Source organism: Delphinapterus leucas, chromosome 7 (assembly GCF_059928025.1).
Source record: "Delphinapterus leucas isolate spDelLeu-1000000601 "Yukka" chromosome 7, BTC_Dleu_Yukka2, whole genome shotgun sequence".
Lineage (NCBI taxonomy): Eukaryota > Metazoa > Chordata > Mammalia > Artiodactyla > Monodontidae > Delphinapterus > Delphinapterus leucas.
The window spans coordinates 95,529,284-95,548,617 of NC_143135.1; the positions used below are offsets into that span (position 1 = coordinate 95,529,284).

Genomic DNA, 19,334 nt, shown 5'->3' on the forward strand with positions numbered 1-19,334 from the left:
ATTCTGGTGGGGAGCCTTGGGCTTTAAAGCCTGCCATCATAATGGGTGGGTTGGTGTCTCTCTGTATTCAGTACCAGATGATAAGCAGGATAAAAGGGCCTTTATTGAAACATTTTGTTCCTTCTTCCAAAGTTGTTAACTGAAGTTTGTGTTGCTAAGTGTCTGCGTGTAATTGGGGTTACACCGCCCGTTGGAAAATTGCTCCTATGGGGTTGTTTAATTAAAAGAAGTAACTTAAGACATTGTGGTTTAGGTAGTTCTAGAAGAGGCGGATGGAGTACACTACATTGGTAGCAGCTAAGAATACAGACTTTGGATCAGCTGCCCTGAGCTTGATTCTTAGTTTCACTTAGGGCAACTCTGAACCTTCTCTGAACCTCAGTTTCTTCGTCTGAACATGAGGAATTACAACATCTTTCTAGTACGGCTGTTATGAAGGTCAAAGGAGCCAATCAATGGATGTGTTACTGGTCCCCAAGAGGTCAGTGACCCCTCAGTGGGTCCTTTGCCTGGAGTTGCAAATTCCGGTCAAACAACACCATGTTCGGTATAGCAGAGCAGAAACTATTCATTGATCAACGAATGGAGAAGGGAGAGCACATGCTCTAAAGACACCTTCTCCCCCAAAGGAGGGCAGTAAGAGAATTTAAGGGATAGGAGGCAGACATATCATCAGGGCTCTAGGAAAGGGGCAGAGATTTCGGCGGCCGGGGGTGGGGGGGGGTGGGGAGCTGGGGCATCACAGTCTTCCACATGGCAGGAATTTGCGCCTAGCAGAGTACAAATATCCCCCTTGGGCGGGGATCTTGGCATGGTAATGAAGCAAAGGTAGCTTTAGGACACTACCAGGTCCTGTGGTCAAGTCAGAGCTAGTTCGGGGCTGTTGACCACTGCATATCTCTTAAAGCTCAGTTGCAAAACATCTCTGTCAAATACCAGGTGCTTTTGAAGCACAGAGATAAGTCAAGGCTGGAATCTTGTAGCCCTCAGGCTGGTATGGATGACAGGTGTCCAGTTATTTGAAAGTGGTTAATACGTGGTTATTAGTACTGTTAATGGGTAAAGCACTTCTACTCACAAGCCCTTTTCCCACTAACACTAATGATGTGTTGTCACTCCCATTTCAGTTATTTGTCTTTAGTTGCCTACTTCAGGGTTGTAGCAGAAGCAGCACCACATAAGCTGCACTAATTGCTTGTGCCACAGCTAAGGAGACAAAGCTGTGGAATTCTGGGTGACTAGCTTTCAGAAGCAGGCTTCTTTTATTTGTAGACGTTGAATGCACCCTGGGGGCATGGTAAGTTGCTCAAGTAGCCTTTAACTTCCGACGCCGCATTGTAGGGTTAATCTCCTTTTCCTCTCGGCACGCCTACTTTTGGTTTATTGACGTTCCCTTGGGTGGCGGTAGGAGGGACTGCAAAGAACTTACTTTGTGGATAAATCCGGGAAGCATATCTTGGCCACTGACCGTCGGTATTCCTGGCTAGGTAAAAGTAAAAATGAACAGTTGGTGGGTCTGGGTCTCAAACGGGGAAGACCAGGGCCAGCCTGGGGGAGTAGGGGCGGCAGCGCAAGGTAAGGTCTTCTCTGTTGCAATCGTTCTAATTCCCGCCCAGGGGAGGTCTAGCCCCTCTGGGGCGGGGCCGGAAGTGACGCAGGCCCTTAGCGGACCCGGGAGTGTGTGGCTGCCGAAGGATTGCGAGCTCCCGCGTGCGCCCAGTTCCCGGCCGGCCGGAGCCTTCGGCTTGCCTGACTCCGGAGGACACTGGCAGCAGTCCCCGGCCTACTTACCGCGCACAGCCATGTCTGGTAACGGCGACGCGGCCGCAACGGCGGTGAGTCCTGAGCCGGTGACCCTCGCAGCTTCGGTCTTCTGCACTAGCAGTGCCACGATTGGCCCCAAGTTGCCACTCTCCGTCGTCAATTGGTCGGGACGATTATCTGTCTGTTTTTTTTTTTTTTTTTTGGTTCTAACAGTTTTTAAAGGGCCAGTAGCTGGGTTGCCCGTAGGGGAATCAGAGAGCGGTGGGGGCGGACTTAAGAGCAGATCGATTGTCTCGAACGGAACCCCGTTCCTGCGGGGATCTGGATGGGATTCCATGAGGCATGGCTTCCGCGGCTCTAGCTATAGTGACCCAACACAGGAAAATTCGTCTGCACGAGACAGCGTGCTATTCCCCGGGATCCCTTCACACGAGACAGGTCCTAGTCGAGATTCAGCCACTTTGGGGAAGTGTTCCATTTTGGATCCAGAAAGGAGAGTGTACCTCGAATTCTCCGAAGTGCACACAAACATCTTGGAAGTGCACCTTCTCCGCTTTTTTTCTTTTTAATGGACACCCAGCCCCAGCCTACACTCAAAAGTCCCCAGCTGAGACACATCATTGGGTTACTACCATGGACGGGGGACGCCCTTGGGCCTTCCTATTCCTAGCCTGGGGTCCCAGTTCTGGGCTTTTGCAGATGCAAACTGCAGAGCCCAGGAGGCCAACGTCAGCCTGAGATAAGAAAGGAGTGGGGCAGCTGCCCTATCTCTCCCTGACCTATGTGCTGGTAAGGAGTGGGATTCTGTGCCATTGCTGACATTCCTGAGTGCTGGACTAGGAGTAAGAAGATTCGGATTCCAGCTCTCTACCCATGATTAACCCTGTGGCCCTGGGCAAGTCACTTTGCTCCTCAGAGCCAGACTTTGCTTCTGTAACGTAGTTCCAGAGATGCCTGCCCTTGTCTACCTGATAGGTTGTTATGAAGATTAAAAGCAATAGCTCTAGGATATACATGCTCAATAAGGAATTTTTTACTGGAACAATTTGACTTGAATATGCTGTGCAGAATCAATGAAATTAAGGGATTGTTTGAACATAGCAGTTTCTGGGACCTTAGATTCCTTTCTGTGGGCTGCCTGTGGCCCAGAATTTTAGTTGCCATGTTTAGCATTTCCAACCTAGCCTTATTTGCTTAGGGTCCCCCAGGGTTTATTTATTGGAGAAGTGATAGCTATGGAGTAGACTAGAGTCCAAGAGCAGCCAGCTGTCACCTCCTCCAGCAACAGAGGCCCCAGATACCTGACTGCAGAAGAACTCTGTAGGATGAAGATCCCAGAGCAGGGGAAGTTGATAGTATCTACAGTGATCACTGTCTGATCTGGGAATAGGACCTCAGACTGGAGAACCCAGTTCTGCCTGCTTGGCACTGAATACCTTTGTCCAAGGTGCCCTGGCAAGAGGAAGAGGCATGGCCCTTTGAGTTCTTGGCTTGGTCTCTGACATCCTAATATTTCCTTTGTGGTGAAACCAGAGGCTGCACTCTAGGTGAATGGACATTAGACAGCTCACCCTCTTAGTCTTACAGAATATCAAAAGCAGAAGATACTTGAGTGCAAACTTCTTCATTTTATAGATGAACAAACAGGTTTATAGATGAACAAATAAGATGATGTGTTCAAGTTCGCCCAGCCAAGGCTGAGCAGGACTGTACGTCAGATCTGTCGATCCCAGTCATGCATTCCGTCCAGATTATGGGATCCATAGTGCAGCAGCTGTGGGGTAGCTCTTATGGCATCTAGGTGGCACTGAAGCTTTCTCAAGTGCCGCTCCGTTGTGGATGCTGAACTTGTCCTCAGTGACTCAGCTCACGGTCCCCTGTGTGGCCCCAGCTGTCCTGCCCCTGCCTGCTGCAGGCCCCACCCTCCCTGGGGCCAGACTGATAGACCTTATCTCTCTACCCACCTGGCTGAGTGCAGCATTCCTACTGCCTTAGCTTGGATGGGCTTCAGGGCTTAGTGTCCTGGTCATTACAGCAACAGCAGGTCCTACTGTCACTTCTGTCTGGTCTCTGCTTCTCTGGATCCCTGAGGAGCCAGAAGGTATTGTTGGGGAAGGTAAAGGGACCAGTCTTGGGGAGGGGAGTGTTTCCCCACTCCAAGGCTCAGCTGGCCACAGGCCAGGGGCTGAGGTTCCTTTCTTCCAAGCCAGTGATTCTGGTTCTTGGACCAGGTGTTGAGGAACACAAAGAGCAGCAGGGACTGTGACCTGGGGACTTTTTCTGCAGGAAGAAAACAGCTCAAAGATGAGAGTGATTCGCGTGGGTACCCGCAAGAGCCAGGTGAGTGTAAGTACCGGGGTGGAGGAGCTTTGTCAGAAGACTTCTGTGTTCACAGTATTATAAGTTGGGGGGGCCAGAGCGTTCTCAGCAGCTCGGGGATGGAAGAAATGGGGTGACTGAGTATCAAATCCCACGCAGGATGACAGATTGCATTCTGTAAAGAGATAGTCCCTGGGCTGGGAAGTTGGGGTACAAAGGACTCCCAGGCCAGACCCCTCCCCTTCCTAGGTGGGCATTCAATCCCCTCTCTGAATTCCAATCCTTTCAGGATCTCCCTGACCCTGTGAGGGTCTGACCTTAGGGTGGTGGCCAGAGGACCGGACTAACCTGAATTTCTACCCCCAGCTGGCCCGCATACAGACGGACAGTGTGGTGGCAACGCTGAAAGCCTTATACCCAGGCCTGCAGTTTGAAATCAGTGAGTTTTCTGGAAAGGAATGGAAGCTAATGGGAAGCCTTTAACCCCTGGAGGGGAGAACACAGTGTTTCTGGCTTTGTCTTGCACCAAAGCCTGGTTCTGTTGCCTCTGAGAATTCTTCTTGGCTGTCCCCAGTTTGGAGGGCCCTTTCCTTCTCTGAACACCTCCAGCTCTGACTACCTGGGCTGGCCTGCTTTGGGTCTTTTTGTGGTTACGTCCGGTCTTCCTCCTAGATCGTACATTCCCAGAGGGTAGGGATTGGGGCTTATGTGCCTCTGTATCCACCAACAATCTCAGCACAAGTGCTGAGCTCAGTAGGGGCTCAATAAATGCTGATCACTGAACGTCTGGTTTGTTGATTCTCTCCTCAGTTGCTATGTCCACCACAGGAGACAAGATTCTTGATACCGCTCTCTCTAAGGTAACATTTTCCATCCAACCCTTTTCCCCCTCCTCTTTCCTTCCCCCAAAAGATTCACCCTGAGGCTCTTTCTTGCCTGGCAGATTGGAGAGAAGAGCCTGTTTACCAAGGAGCTGGAACTCGCGCTGGAGAGGAATGAGTAAGTGAAAGCAGGGAGCATGGCGCCCTCCCAGGCTCTCGCTAGGACCCCAGTGCACATCAGACCTGGGTATCAGCTAGACTGTTGGGCTTAAACGCTTGGCTAGGCTAGAGAGGGGCTCATATGCAAGTTTTTCAGGCCTCAGAAAAGGAGAGTATCCTGGTTCTGAGCCATCTGGCTGCCTGGGGGTGCAGGACTGGCTGGGGGAGGGGGGTGAAAGGGAGTGTAGGAGGGGAGCAGGTCTCTGGGACCCAAGGTCTCAGAAAGGCCTGCTTCCTGAACCGCTCTAGGCTCTGCCAGTGACGTACAGGCAGGAGTGGGTGGAGAAGGGCTGGGGACGTGCTGCTCAGACCCCTTCTCCTTCCCTCTCTGCCATCTCTCTAGAGTGGACCTGGTTGTTCACTCCCTGAAGGACCTGCCCACGGTGCTTCCTCCTGGCTTCACCATTGGAGCCATCTGCAAGTAAGAGTCCTGCCAGTCAGGGGCCTCATATTAACCTTGACTTTCCCCTTTGGGACTTGGCCCTCTGCCTCTAGGCTGTCTCCCCTGCCCTGAGGAGTGTCAAGCATGGCAGAAAACTCAGAAGATGCCAGTTAGTTGACTATTGAGAGAGCCTGGAAGTGACCTGAACCGAGATCTCTCCCTTATTCTATGACTTTCCCTCCATCCCCAGGCGGGAGAGCCCCTATGATGCTGTGGTCTTTCACCCAAAATTTGTTGGGAAGACCCTAGAAACCTTGCCAGAGAAGAGGTGAGTGGGGCCTGGATAGGCATCTTGGTGGGATGTGCACAGAAGATGGAGGGGTGGGAGGAGGAGGGAAGGAACAGTGCCTGCCTAGTTAAATCTCATGTGACTTAAATCTCATTTTAAACCATCTCTCTGAGCAGCGTGGTGGGAACTAGCTCCCTGCGGAGAGCGGCCCAGCTGCAGAGAAAGTTCCCACATCTGGAGTTCAAGAGTATTGTATCCTTTTAGCGGAGGGAGGAGGCAGCGGCCAAGGAGGAAGACCAGGTCCAGAGGGCCCTGGGAGTTGTGAGAGTGGAAGGGGCTTCCAGAGGAAGTGGACCATGGATGCAGTGGACTGCCTGTCCTCCCATTCATCCACCCATCCATCCATCCATTCATTCATGATCCTTTCATGTTTTCTTAGCCCCAGGCAAGTGCCTGGCACCGGGGATATGGTGAGCAAGATCAACATTGTCCCTGCTTACACGGAGTTTACATTTTAGTGCTGAAGACAGACAACCAGGCATTGATAATACAGAGTGATACTGAATAATGATTACATCGAGGGAGGGGGGTTGGGGGGGTGCTTCCATTTAAATTTAAATAATTAAAAATTGGTTTTATTATAGTTGATTTACAACGTTGTGTTAGTTTCTGGTGTATAGCAAGTGATTGTTGTACATATATATACATATTCCTTTTCATATTCTTTTCCATTGTAGTTTATTGCAAGATATTGAATATAGTTCCCTGTGCTATATAATAGGACCTTGTTGTTTATTTTATATATAGTACTTTGCATCTGCTAATCCCAAACTCCTAATTTATCTCCCCCCATCCCCTTTCCCCTTTGGTAACCATAACTCCATTTTTATTTTATATTCCACTATATTGTTTTGATCTTTACAATGTTATATGTTTGTAAAACTGATTTTCAAAATAGTATTTGCTAAGTGCTCCAGTGCACAAAGTAGGGAATTCTCTGGAAGCTTCTAGCTGGAACATCTAAACACAGACTTGAGAGTCAAGGAAGGCTTCTCAGAGGTCTTGTAACCTTGGGCAAGTTATTAAATAAATTAAAACCTCTCTATCATTTTCTCATCTGTAAAATGGAGATGATAATACTACCTACGTCATAGGGTTGTGAAAATTAAATGAATTGACATATCTATAGCGTCTGGCATGTAGTAAGTATGAGGTAAGTGTTAGCTGTTGTCATTAAGCTGAGAACTCAAAGGTGAGAAGTTAGCAGATTGAGAGACTCAGGCAAAGGGAACAGCATAAGGCTCCAGACTGCCCAAAGCTTGTGGTCCTTAGCGCCTCTCCACAGCGGGGAAACCTCAACACACGGCTTCGGAAGCTGGATGAGCTGCAGGAGTTCAGTGCCATCATCCTGGCCGCAGCTGGCCTGCAGCGCATGGGCTGGCAGAACCGGGTGGGGCAGGTAGGGCCTGCCACTCTTCACGCCCCAGTTGATCTTCATCTCCTTCTTGCCTGTGTTCTCTTTTTGAATCCCACCTCTAACAGTGCAAGCTGGAAATGAGTCCCAGGTTGGGAAGACTGGGGATCAGAGGCCAAACTCCCACTCTTGCCTCTCCAGCCCTTCTGTATGCTAGAAAAGCCCCATCTCACTGCTGTGTGCTTTTAGGCACTCCCACCTCCACCCTTCTGACTGCCTCTTCTGCCCCCACAGATCCTGCACCCTGAGGAGTGCATGTATGCTGTGGGTCAGGTATGCTTGACCAGGGAAGCCGTGTATTGATGTGTCCCTTTCTTTTGTTTTCAACCAAGAACACTCCCAGAGAGGGGCAAGCCTTGGGAGGCTACTGGCCCCAAAGGACCTGGCAAACAGGTGGAAGTAGGCTGGTTCCCATCCTTAGCTCCATTGGTTGGGGAAAGATTGGCCCTGATATCTTAGGCTATTTTTCCATCAGGGGGCTCTGGGAGTGGAAGTTCGAGCCAAGGACCAGGACATCTTGGATCTGGTGGGTGTGTTGCATGATCCTGAGACTTTGCTTCGCTGCATTGCTGAACGGGCCTTCCTGAGGCACCTGGTAGGGCCTGTGCTCTTGTGGAGGGGTGGGTACCTGGGGAGCTGGGAAGGGCAGTGGGGAGATTTCTCAAATTATTGCTCTGTATTTAGTGGTAACTCATCCTTCAAAGTATGGACAGGACCCAGGTCTGGGCCGCTACCTCATTTTCAGTTATGTCCTTAGAGGGGTCTGTTATCTCTGAGGACTCTGGTTACAGGGTGGTGGTAAGGGTTCTTGGAGCTCACAGGGAGAACTTGTTGCAGGAAGGAGGCTGCAGTGTGCCAGTGGCAGTGCATACAGCTATGAAGGATGGGCAAGTAAGCAGGGGAAGATGGGTGGGAGGGCAGGGAAGGGACTCTGGCATTTCTCCTGTGCATCCTGAGCTGCCAGCAAGAAAAGTCCAGGTTTCTCAGCAGTTCCCTCTCACAATATGCTGAGGCAACTGCTTTCTTTCCCAGCTATACCTGACTGGAGGAGTCTGGAGTCTGAATGGCGCAGATAGCATGCAAGAGACCATGCAGGCCACCATCCATGTCCCTGCCCAGGTGCCAAGGCTGGAGGGTGACGGAGAGGGTAAAAAACACGTCTGTATGTTAATACCCGTTTTGTGCTCACCAAATCCTACCCTCCTTCCCTTACCCAGCATGAAGATGGCCCTGAGGATGATCCACAGCTGGTGGGCATCACTGCCCGGAACATTCCACGACGAGCCCAGCTGGCTGCTGAGAGCCTGGGCATCAGCCTGGCCACCTTGTTGCTGAACAAAGGAGCCAAGAACATCTTGGATGTTGCACGGCAGCTCAATGATGCCCACTAACTGGTCTGTGGGGCACAGGTGCCTGGGTTGCTGGTGCCCCGTGCCTACATCCCAGCTTCAGTCTCACTGTTACCTTGGGGGTGATTCCCAGGGATGGAACTGCAGGGGCGGAGACTTAGAGACTTGTCTCAACTTGGGGCCTTGGTGATGCCTTGTCTCCTCAGTAGGTGGAGGCTTAGTCTCTAGAGAAAAAACATCTAACAAGCCACAGCCTTTGAATGTAACCAGCTCTACTAATAAACTAGATTTGAAGGTGGCTTTGTTTTTGATGGGGTTGCAGGAAAGAAAGATAAGGACAAACGCAAGACCCTTTGCTCCTTACCTCAGAGGCTAAGACCCCTGGTCCAAAGTTCTCCTGGAATACATTGCCTTCTGTTTCTGTCTCAGTAGTTCTGACAGAATAAATTGTCTCCCAGGGAACACCAAGAAAGAACCATAATCTTATAATCTACGATTTGCCGCTCCAGTTAACGGTAAAGCCTTTGTATCAGATAGCTCCCCTCCCCCACTACCTTTAGGAATCTACAGTCATCGATCCTACAACCCGTCTGCAAAATGAAGAGACACCTCACTGTTTAAAAAAGAAAATCCTTTAATAAACAAAATTAGTCCATCTGAAACTCCCCAATACCTAAAGTACTGTCTTGGATGGGTTAGCTGCAGAATTCCAGTTCCGAGGCCAACGGCGACTCAGTCCAGATGGGGATTAACGGACTAGTGCTGGTATCTAGGTGCTTGGCTTGCGGAGCGGACCCGCCGGGAGGGGCGCGGGTCCAGGGGCAGGACTCCCGCAGACCCCACGCCGCCGGGACCCGACACCGCGGGAGATGCTCACGCCGCGAAGTGTGTCTTCCGGGACGCGCACAGGCCTGCGAGTGGAGATGGAGGGAGCGCGGACGTGCAAGGCTCGGGATCCGGCAGCAATGGGCGTCCCGGGACAAATGAAGTGACCGACTGACTCCGCCGCCGTCAACCGAGTCCCGTCCGGAGCACCGGGCTGGTGGGGAACGCGCGCGCGCGGCCGCGCCGGCGGCCGTCCGCACCGACTCACCTTCCCCGCCACGCGCCCCGGCCCTGCGTCAGCGCGGCCGGCCCAGCCTTCTAGAAGGTGCCGCGGCCTCCCCGCAGCCCATCAGCATTCGGGGGCCAGGCCGGCCGAGTCACGAGCTCGCTCCTGGCACCGAGCGGCGTTCAAACGGCCGCCCTCCGCCGAGCCACGGCAGGAGCGAGCCGCGCGGGGGAGGGGCAGGCCGCGCGGCGGCGGGGCCGCGGAGGGGGCGAGTGAGCTGCCGCCCGGCCGGGAGCCCGACGCGGCCCAGCTCTTTCCGTGAGCTTTGTGGTGGCCCTTAAAAGGGCCTTTGTGGTGGCGAGGGGAGGGGCCAGGCGGCGGCGGTGGCGGCGGCGCGGGCGCCCTCAGTACTCTTGCGAGGCCTGGGTGGCCTTCTTGCCGCCCGCGGGCGCCTTCGGCCCCACGGCGGCGCTGGTCTTCTTGGGCAGCAGTACGGCCTGGATGTTGGGCAGGACACCTCCCTGGGCGATCGTCACGCCGCCCAGCAGCTTGTTGAGCTCCTCGTCGTTGCGGATGGCCAGCTGCAGGTGGCGGGGGATGATCCGCGTCTTCTTGTTGTCGCGGGCCGCGTTGCCCGCCAGCTCCAGGATCTCGGCTGTGAGGTACTCGAGCACCGCCGCCAGATAGACCGGCGCGCCGGCGCCCACCCGCTCGGCGTAGTGTCCCTTCCGCAACAGCCGGTGCACGCGGCCCACGGGGAACTGGAGGCCCGCTCGCGACGAGCGCGACTTGGCCTTGGCGCGGGCCTTACCGCCTGTCTTGCCGCGGCCCGACATGCTGCGCGAGGTAGAGGAACGGAGAGGAAGGCTGCTCACGAGTCTAAGGAACAGCCGTCCGCCGCAGTCCAACTGCTGCCGCGCGCGCCCAAGGGCCGCCCTTATAAGCCCCCAGGGCGCACCCCCGCGTCCTCCTGATTGGCTCTTTTCTCCAATACCCGCCTCCGGTTGGCTGCGGTTAACCCTTCGATGACGCGTCTCAGCTGAGGGAACGCGCCCGCCAATTGGCCGAATTTGAAAACCTTTTGCCCGGGGAAAAGGCGAGGAGGAGCGGCAGCAAGCAGTCAGCCAACCACTCCCGGGTGTAGCCAATCCAAGTGAAGCGCGCCAGATTTAAACCCTACAGCCCAGACCAGAGCCGGAAGACAAAGAGGGTGGAGTCTGAAGTCACCTCAAGAGCCTCAGGGAAGTCTGTGCGGGTCTAGGATTTTTAAAGGAAAGGGGTCAAACACTACGGCTACCTCTTCCTCCGGTCCCAGGTCTGGTCACTCCCTCCTCCTGCCTGGCAAAGGGAGAGTGAAAAAGGGAAGGAATGAGACCCCCTGAAAGTCCAACCCCATACCAGAGAACAGATAACGCCAATCTTATGGCCCTTTATGCCACTTGAGCAGCAGGATTTCCTATTTATTCAACATGTTCTGTCTGGTCTGTTCTTTCTGTTCCCTTCTTGCTAGGAGGGGCCTGATGTACTGAAAGAAAAAGGATGGGGCAGAGGGATAGGCATCCTCTCCGAGGAAATGCCTCCACCAACCCTCCCAGTGTACCCTAAAATGCCCTATATAGGAGATACACCTACAGAAACAACAAGAAAAAGACGACAGTTTATTGTCACCACTGGGAGCACAGGCCCCCCAGTCTGCTAAATCATCAGAATATTTAATTTATAGTCAAATGTCAAGTCACCTTCGAGCCTGTGTCCCTATCCCCAGCCGGGGCTCTATCCCCAGGCCCAACATATTTCTTGAGTGTCAGAGTTGTGGGTAATTGCATCAAAGCTACAGTATCCCACCTTAGGAGGCTGCAAAGATGGGACGGAGAGGGGGAGTGGCAAGTAGAAGAAAGCCATAGGCGAAGTCCAACCGATAGTCATTAGAGGGCAAGAATGGCCCAGGAGGTCAATAATCACAGGGGAAAGGGAATGCTGAGGACAAAATCTGGAGGAGAATGAAGGGTGGGAGAGGCCTGGGCCAGGAGGCAATCTTGGTCTGGAAGAGGTCGGCCTGAGTCAGGATATCTGGAGGCTGTGAAGCAAAGGACAGTGGATCAGGGGACTCAGACATCGTAGAAGAGTCGGACAAGCTGGTACCGAATGGAGAAGGTGACAGCACTGCCCACGACCTGCAAGGAGAAATGAACTACAGTAAGAACCACAGAGAAAGGGAGACAAGGAGATGTAAGTCACATCACCAACAGCATTGCACCTGTAGCAGCAGCAGGAACAGGGTGAGGTTTCTCTCATGCATGGGCCCAAAGATTTTAAGTAGCAAGTTGATGAGGGTCATGTTGTTACACTCCGTGAAGGCACCATCCTCATTCTCACTCTGGCGCACTGTCACTAGCCGGAGGCCTTCTGCTACCTGGAGGGGTCAAAAGTGGGGAGAACTTCAGCTAATACCTAGGCTTCAGGAATGGGGATCTGCTCAGTGCTTCCAAACTCCCCTTGGGTGTGATGTAGGCCTAGGTTCCCCATTCCCTGAATTCCGAATGGCAGCCTAGAGCCTTACCTCCTTGTTACCCTGTTACCTTTAGAATAAAGGTGCCCAAGAAAGAGAGGCTCTTGGTCTTGAACTTGGAATAGCTCATCTCCAGTTTGCCTGTCTTGGTATTGAGTCTGCAGGGGAAGACAGCTTCATGTGACTGGGCCACTACTCAAAGAACTCTCCTCCCTGTGCTTAATTAATAGGAAGAGCACTGAATGTGGAGTCAAACACCCTGAGATCTATTTCTGGCTCTGCTGCTTGCTTCTGTGGGATCAGAGCTGCTGTGAACATTAAATGAGATCATGGAACTAAATGTGCTCTGTAATGTATAAAGGGCTAACTGCATGGCAAGAGTTAGCCCTTCTTTGGGCCCATTCCCTTTGCACAGCAAACGTCTAAGGCATCCCAAGGGAAAAAGCTATGATGTCCCTTTCAAGCCCCAAAGCGGCTACCTGGGCATACGGTGGCGAGGGCAGGGGATGATATGCAGGAGCTGAGGCAGTGAGTAGACGAAGTTGAACACCTGGGGCATGAAGAAGAGTAGCATGGTCTTGCTGAAGTGTCCCAAGATGCCCACCACGGCAAAGGTCATGCCAGCAAAGTAACAGAAGGTATCTCCCACAAACACCCGTGATGGGTACCTGTGTAGGGGAGAGGATCTGAGCCAGTGGCAAGAGGCATTAGCAATCCTTTCTCTCACATCACACACCCTGCGCACTGGGCTAGCCCTGACCCTAGTTCTGGCTCAAGAGGACATTCCAGCTCTCCCAGCAACTCTCCAGGAAACAAGGTCCCGAATCCATCTATTCCTGGGGGCTCCACAGCACCTGCCCCCAGCTACAATTGGGTAGAGAATATTTAAGATTTAAGAATATTACCAAAAAGACCCAGAAAACACTCAATACAGAGATGCACAGGTTAAGCCTCTCCGTCAGGAGATGGGTCACAATGAGGAGGACTGTACTGGCCACAAATTCAAATAGCTGTCCCACTATCCACAGGCCTACTTACCAGTTATGGTAGAGCAATCCCAAGGTGGTGAAAAAAAAGGGTATCATGAAGTAGAGGGAAAAGACATGATCATCCCGACAATCACCTTTGGAAGCAGGGGAAAAAGAAAGAAGAAAACGTTGACAGCCACGTCCCCTGCACACCTGGGTCCTATTTTTGTCTGTCCCTGAGTTCTGTCCCAAGCTGTATCATCCACCTCTCTAAGTCCCAAGAACTCACTATCCCTTTTATGTCACCCAAGCAGTTCCCAACATTTCACCTCTTTCATGAACCCTTCCTAAACTAGTTACTGTCTTACATTTGGTTTAGACCATTCAGACCTAGGTCTGAATACCAGCTTTACTTCCTAGCTGTGTGACCTTGATCATGACACATTTAACTTCTCTGAGCCTCAGTTTCGTATCTGTGAAAAAAGGCTGATGGAAACAGCTGCCACATAGAGCTGTTACAGAGTTTAAAGTGAGATCACATTTTAAAAGTGCTTAGCTTTAATAAGTACTTATGGATGTCCATCAGCCAAAAACCACCAGAAACACGCCTGTAGTCAAAGCTGGGTTTACTGACTTGAAACAAGAGAAACTTTGGAACCCACACACCATGGGGAACCATGGGATGCCTCAGTAAGGAGGTGTTAGGAGGACTTTTTATAGAATTTGTTTTAAATAATTCTGGGGAGGATGCAAGGAGGCAGAGTTTTGCCCCGCACTGGGTGCTGTCAGCAGAGATAATGCTATGATTGAGCATCTTAATAATTTTTATCCAAGAAGTGAGAGGAACTGAGTTGTTATCGGAAGGAAGCAGCAACCACTCATGTTAGCTAGAAGGGGATCTTGGTCATTTTTGTGAGATGCACCGCGTTCCTGTGGTTTTGTCTATGCTCAGACATGGTTACAGAGGGATCTAGTTTTGGTCTTACTCTATCACGGTCACAGAGTGACCCTGTCTGATTTTGAGGTTTTGTGAAGTTGTTTATGCTCAGTAGGAGAAGACCATGGCCTATCTATTAGTGCCAATGCCATTATAAATGACAGGGCTGCTATTTTCCTTTCTCACATTTAACAAATCTTAGTTTCTTTCTCACGTTTAACAAATTCCCCAAAGCCAGATAGCAGGCAACTTCCTTAACACTCAGACTTCTCTCCTCTCCCTAGTCCAATCCCACCTACCTTCCAGCTCCACCAGGTTGAAGACGATGATGGAAGCAGAAATGACTAGCGACTGGCCAGCCTCTAGGCCATTAATTCCTGCTAGGATATTGATGGCATTAGTACAGAACACTGCCAGCAGCCCCATGTAGACATAGTACAGGATCCCTGGGGGGAGAAAACAGTAAGAGAAGTAATGCCACCTGTAGAATAAGAATTTAAGGATATTCTTCTGAGAAAAGTGGTGAGGATAGAGGATGGGATGAAAGGCCAACAAAAGGATCTAAGAAAACACAGGGACAAAACAGGGAGGAGAATGTGGAGCACCAGGAAGGATGCTCTGCTGGATATCTCACAGGGTAAGGGTGCCCTGAAGTAGGGGCCATAGGGGCAGAAGTGGCAGTGCTACTCACCCAGGTCCAGATGCAGGCCAAGAAGTGGGCGTAAGGGCTTGGGTACCACAATGGTCGTGTTGCCAAAGTTGGTGAAATAGACCATGAGGAGAGGTAGTGAGGCAGCTGTGGGCAGCAGCAGCTTATGGCGCCAGCGCAGATTCAGTACATCATCCGCGAAGCCCAGGAAAATCATGCAGCAGATGGCAAGGAGTGCACCTATCAGGGCCACAAACTGGGGAGGGCTCGGGCAGGTCATGGCTCCAGCCTACTCCCACTTCACAGTTCCTTTTCTTTCGTTCTCAGTCCCTCCCCTCCCCGCCACACCCAAATAACCCCAACTCTCTCCAGTACCTCCCAGTCCCAGCCACAGGCAGCAGCCCTCACGAACCCACTTACTTCATGGTGGGGGAAGGCTTTACACTGCTCCTCCACAAAGCAGTTCAGGAAAGGGAAAGGGATGAAGCAGAAGAGGATGATAAGGAAAACAGCACCGCTGATCACTCCCTGGGACTCTGGGCTGTGGCCCAGCAGCAAGCCGGGGGGGACGGGGAAGAGGAAAGGGGGCGTGGTCACTCACTAGTGCAAGCATCACCATAACCTGACTTGGGGGCGGGGAAGGGCACCACTACTGGAGTCCCAGATACACCCAAGGGTCCCATCTTCCCGCCTCCACCCCTTCCCCAATGCTAACCAGATCTGCCCTCCGCCTCCCAGAGTCCCGGGCTGGCTGTTGGGTTAGCACTACGTCTCCGCTCGCAGTCCAGCACTCCAGTCCCCGCCCCTGCCTGCCCACCCCTTCCGCACTGCCCCGGACCAGCGCGCGGCCCCTCACATTTGCTGCCGGCTGGATTTGTTGAGGTCCTGGCCGCAGAGCCGTGCGGCGATGAAGTGGCCACGGAAGGCAGGGATGAGGGTGAGTGTGGCTACAAGTCCCAGCAGCGAGCCGATCAAATTCACCAACAGCGGCATCGGCAACTCCGGGAAGGCCCACATGGTGACCGGCCAGGGGGCCTGGTCGGCCCCCTCCTTAACTAACGGGCAAGCTGGGCAGAAGCCCTGTGGCCCCAGCAGTAAGGAGTGGCCGCTCCCCACAGGCTGGATCTTCCCACACCACCCTGAGCGAAACCCAACGACTCTGACCTGAGCCGCCCTCAGGACTCCCGCGAGCCTCTATAAAGCAACCTTGGCTTTGCCCCACTGCATCTGCCTACCCACTGTTTCCACCCGGATCCAGTTCGCAGAGCAACTGTCGTTGTGGAAGGCGGCGGCCATTTTTAATATGGGCATAAGAGCAGGGACAGAAGTGTGATTTTAAACTACACCCTTTATTCGAGAGTTGAATCACCAAGAGGGGATTGGAAAAGCAATTAAAGAAGGACAAACAAAGGCGGATACTTTCCTAACATCATATTAAAGATGTACAGCCCAAAGCGGAAAAACTCCTTGCCCGGTTCCAAGATGAGCGCCTCCTTGTACCACGTGTCTGACGCCGCTTACTCTTCGTTCCACGTCAGGTTTAGCTCCGTTGGCCTTCGCTGGTCGCGTTTAAAGGGCCAGTGCCCCGCGTTTACTCTGGGACGCCTCTGGAGACTGGAAGATGGCTACTGGAAGCAAGGGGGAGGGCAGGCGGGATGAGGATGTGGAGCAGCACCTGCTCAGTGTAGAAAACCTGTCGCCAACATAGTCAGCGTTGGGAAGGAAGCCAAGGTAAACACAACTCAGTTCCCCTAAACACAGCTACAATTTGGAAGATGATGTAAAATGTAAAGAGCGGACACTTGCAAAGCCCCTCCCACTTCATGTTTTTCCGTGTCATTGAGCCAGGTACTTTTCCTTCATCATCCCACCCGCCTTCTGCCCCCGCAGTAGCAGTTAGTTGCCGGGCAACACTGAGGGGTACTTCAGCACTGAAGGGGCTGGGAGTACCGTCATGCTCTCAGGTCTTGGATTTAACCCCGTTCTAGAATTTCCTTGGTCCTGGATCATTGCACTGTGCCAGGCTCCCAGTCGGAGGAGGTGAGGCTGAGGCTTTGGAAAGAGCTAAGTAGGAGAACCAGACCCACAAGTGGCTGGCTTCCAGTAAGTCTGAGGAATTCCCAGGCAGGTTCTTCTCCAGGTTGGGTGCCTTTTGCTTGGCATCTGTTTCCTTACAAATAACAGTTCACCAGCATCTCATTCTCTTTCACAGACACACAAGCTCTTAGGTGGCAAATGATTTCTAGTCCTCAGAGAAGAACTCATCACCAGGAAGTGCGGGAGACGACTGAAGTATGCTGACATTTTGTTCACTCTTGAATAAGGAGTCAGGGTCAGGTTGACTCCTTTTAGGCCAAAGATAGGCCCTCCTGTCTCTCAAAACCAGATGTGAAATGTCCTTTCTACTCGAAGGTGGCTCTAATTAACAACTCAAACCATGTATATAAAGTAATCCCAGTAATTACTTGATAGTAGTAGTCCTCCAAATTTTCAGTACTTATTATCCCACTGGTATTGTTTTTCTGTGTGTGTGTGTGTGTGTATGTGTGTACCTGCACACAGGTGCATGAGTGTGCATCTGTGCCTCTTAGACTGGAAATTCCCTAGAGGCAAAGTGTTTTCTATTCCACGGTGTGTTCCTATGGGGCTAAGGACACACAGATATCTGTATACAAGGCATCATCACACATAATGAGTCTGGATCTGAAAGAGGTACAGAGGGCAATAGGAGCACATGGAGAGAGCAATTAGTTGTGACCAGGGGAAGTGAGAGGACCTTGAGGAAGAGTAGTGTCTCTAAGGATTTCAGTAGGTGGCAAGAGTGGAAGGGCCTTCCAAACAGGGAAGGTGAGACGCCAGGAGCAGGTGGAAAGGAGGAGCTTGTCGGAGCCCCAGAGGAGGCAGCATTCAGTTATCTTGTTGCTCAGGAGCAGGCTGAGACTCCCTGGAGGTCTGAGGGACAGTCTGTAACTGCTTCCTGTTTTATTAGGAGGCCAATCCTAATAACTCTTCCTTCCCAGCTTGGCATTGGGCACCTTTGTCTCTTTCTTCTCCAGAGATTGTTAGCCCTCCCCCACGCACCCCCCTGGAAGAGGGTAGGGGATACTTGTTCAAAAACAAGACACTGGGGATTCATCATCCATGCATACATGTTACCATCAGAACATGGTTACTTGGATACTTGTCATATAATCTGAATATTTTTGTTCCCATGATGGTAAATGCCCAGTTGATTATCAGACTCACCAGGAGAAACAAACACACACATGACTTGGCCACACTTGAAATTTTGTGCCTGTCCTGGTACAAGTTCAAAGCATTTGCCTAAATGCTGAAGCTGGTCCTAGGACCCATGGATCAGGTGAGTTTCAGCTGGTTTCTTGGGCTGAGTAGACAAGGTCTGAGATGCGCATCTCCTACTGGGGAGCTCTGAGTGCCTCCCAGTAAGCAAAGCTAATGCACTATTAAGGCTGATTGCCTGACAAAGAATGTCCCAGAAATGTTTCACAGTGCTGAAAAAGTCCATATGAGACAGCTTCGGAGAGTCTGGATCTGTGACACTTGCAGGACCATATCTGTGGCTCTTTACAAGCAGCTGAGTTAGTTACTCTTTTACCATTTCTTCCCACCTCTCTCCTGTCAGTTTATCAAAAACTGTTAGCTGATAGCAAGCCCCAAGATCTCCCATTCCACTTGGATGACATGAATGGGTTTTCAAAAGATGGAAACAATATAGGAATTCTCAGTGTCTACATGTATATTGGAATATTTTCTGTTAGACTTCTTAAAATTACAAGGAATTTGCTAACCCCTACTATGTGCATGGGAAACTTTTAAGTACTGTGGGGACACAAAGTGATATAAATGCAGTTGTTTTCCCCAGGGGGTCTACTTCATCATATTAAAGCACCTTGAGTCAATATGAGGGAAGAGAGATGAGTAAGACAGGGTCTCCACTCTTAAGCAGCTTTCTGGTGAGTGGGAAAAACAGACTTATAAACAACCAGCTAGGCTGTAAGGCAGAATGAAATAAGTACAAGAGGTCTAGTAACAAGTGGATGGAAGATTGGGAGGACTAAGTAGAGAGACTAATATAAGTAGAGAGACTAATATAAGTAGAGAGACTAATATAAGACTGAATTGTGAAGCAGCATCTGGCAGCACAGGACCAATTGCTCAGTGGAGGAGTTGAAGTAAACCCAGCAACTCAGAGGCCTGAGATGAACTCTGAAGAACCCTGAAAAGCGTTCTTGGGGGAAGAGGTCTTCATAGTGAAACTACCTGGACGACTTTCCACATAACCTGCTCCCCTAGCCCTAGCTGCTCTGCCCACTGACAGCTTCCTTCTGTGTCCCTGAGTTCTCTCCTCCCTTCATTTCTTCTCCCCTCAAGATTAAAAATCCACACTCTAGGAATCTTCTATGGTTTTGGAGGTCCAGTGATAATGCATGGGCAGGGTCACAGCAAGGTTACCCCATCGCCCTACCCCATTCCTTAGAGTGAAATCTGGGGATGCACCAAGCTTTCCTACCACCTCCTGTGGCTCAGGCACCCTGTCGCTGACCTGCCAGGCTCTGCTTAGCTCTGCAACCCCGCACTTTAG

General features: G+C 51.5%; 3 protein-coding genes across 10 annotated transcripts; 1 reads left to right on the forward strand and 2 right to left on the reverse strand.

Moving 5' to 3' along the window:
* Positions 1–1,661: 1,661 nt before the first annotated feature.
* On the forward strand, positions 1,662–9,079 carry HMBS (hydroxymethylbilane synthase). 7 transcript variants are annotated; one of them, XM_022560231.3, is made up of 14 exons: positions 1,663–1,835; positions 4,051–4,110; positions 4,450–4,522; positions 4,894–4,943; positions 5,027–5,082; positions 5,467–5,544; positions 5,756–5,833; positions 5,971–6,046; positions 7,140–7,253; positions 7,503–7,541; positions 7,744–7,863; positions 8,106–8,159; positions 8,301–8,387; positions 8,486–9,079. In XM_022560231.3, exons 1-14 carry the CDS (start codon positions 1,803–1,805, stop codon positions 8,657–8,659), a joined length of 1,092 nt encoding a protein of 363 aa, XP_022415939.1. In that variant the 5' UTR covers positions 1,663–1,802; the 3' UTR covers positions 8,660–9,079. The 7 variants fall into 7 exon arrangements, with proteins under 7 accessions (XP_022415941.1, XP_022415939.1, XP_022415940.1 ...); XM_022560232.3 differs by having other exon boundaries at positions 1,665–1,835; positions 4,051–4,104; XM_022560237.3 differs by having other exon boundaries at positions 1,666–1,835; positions 4,051–4,104; positions 4,373–4,522.
* Positions 9,080–9,229: 150 nt separating this feature from the next.
* On the reverse strand, positions 9,230–11,192 carry H2AX (H2A.X variant histone). The gene has a single exon (XM_022560240.3). It carries the CDS (start codon positions 10,502–10,504, stop codon positions 10,073–10,075), a length of 432 nt encoding a protein of 143 aa, XP_022415948.1. The 5' UTR covers positions 10,505–11,192; the 3' UTR covers positions 9,230–10,072.
* Positions 11,193–11,306: 114 nt separating this feature from the next.
* On the reverse strand, positions 11,307–15,907 carry DPAGT1 (dolichyl-phosphate N-acetylglucosaminephosphotransferase 1). 2 transcript variants are annotated; one of them, XM_022560239.3, is made up of 9 exons: positions 15,588–15,804; positions 15,152–15,272; positions 14,774–14,987; positions 14,382–14,528; positions 13,216–13,300; positions 12,657–12,845; positions 12,248–12,335; positions 11,926–12,081; positions 11,307–11,842 (listed from the first exon to the last, which is right to left on the reverse strand). In XM_022560239.3, the coding sequence occupies exons 1-9, from the start codon at positions 15,746–15,748 to the stop codon at positions 11,777–11,779; spliced, it is 1,227 nt and encodes a 408-aa protein (XP_022415947.1). In that variant the 5' UTR covers positions 15,749–15,804; the 3' UTR covers positions 11,307–11,776. The 2 variants fall into 2 exon arrangements, with proteins under 2 accessions (XP_022415947.1, XP_089771811.1); XM_089915685.1 differs by lacking the exon at positions 11,307–11,842 and having other exon boundaries at positions 11,970–12,081; positions 12,229–12,335; positions 15,588–15,907.
* Between the last annotated feature and the right edge of the window lie 3,427 nt (positions 15,908–19,334).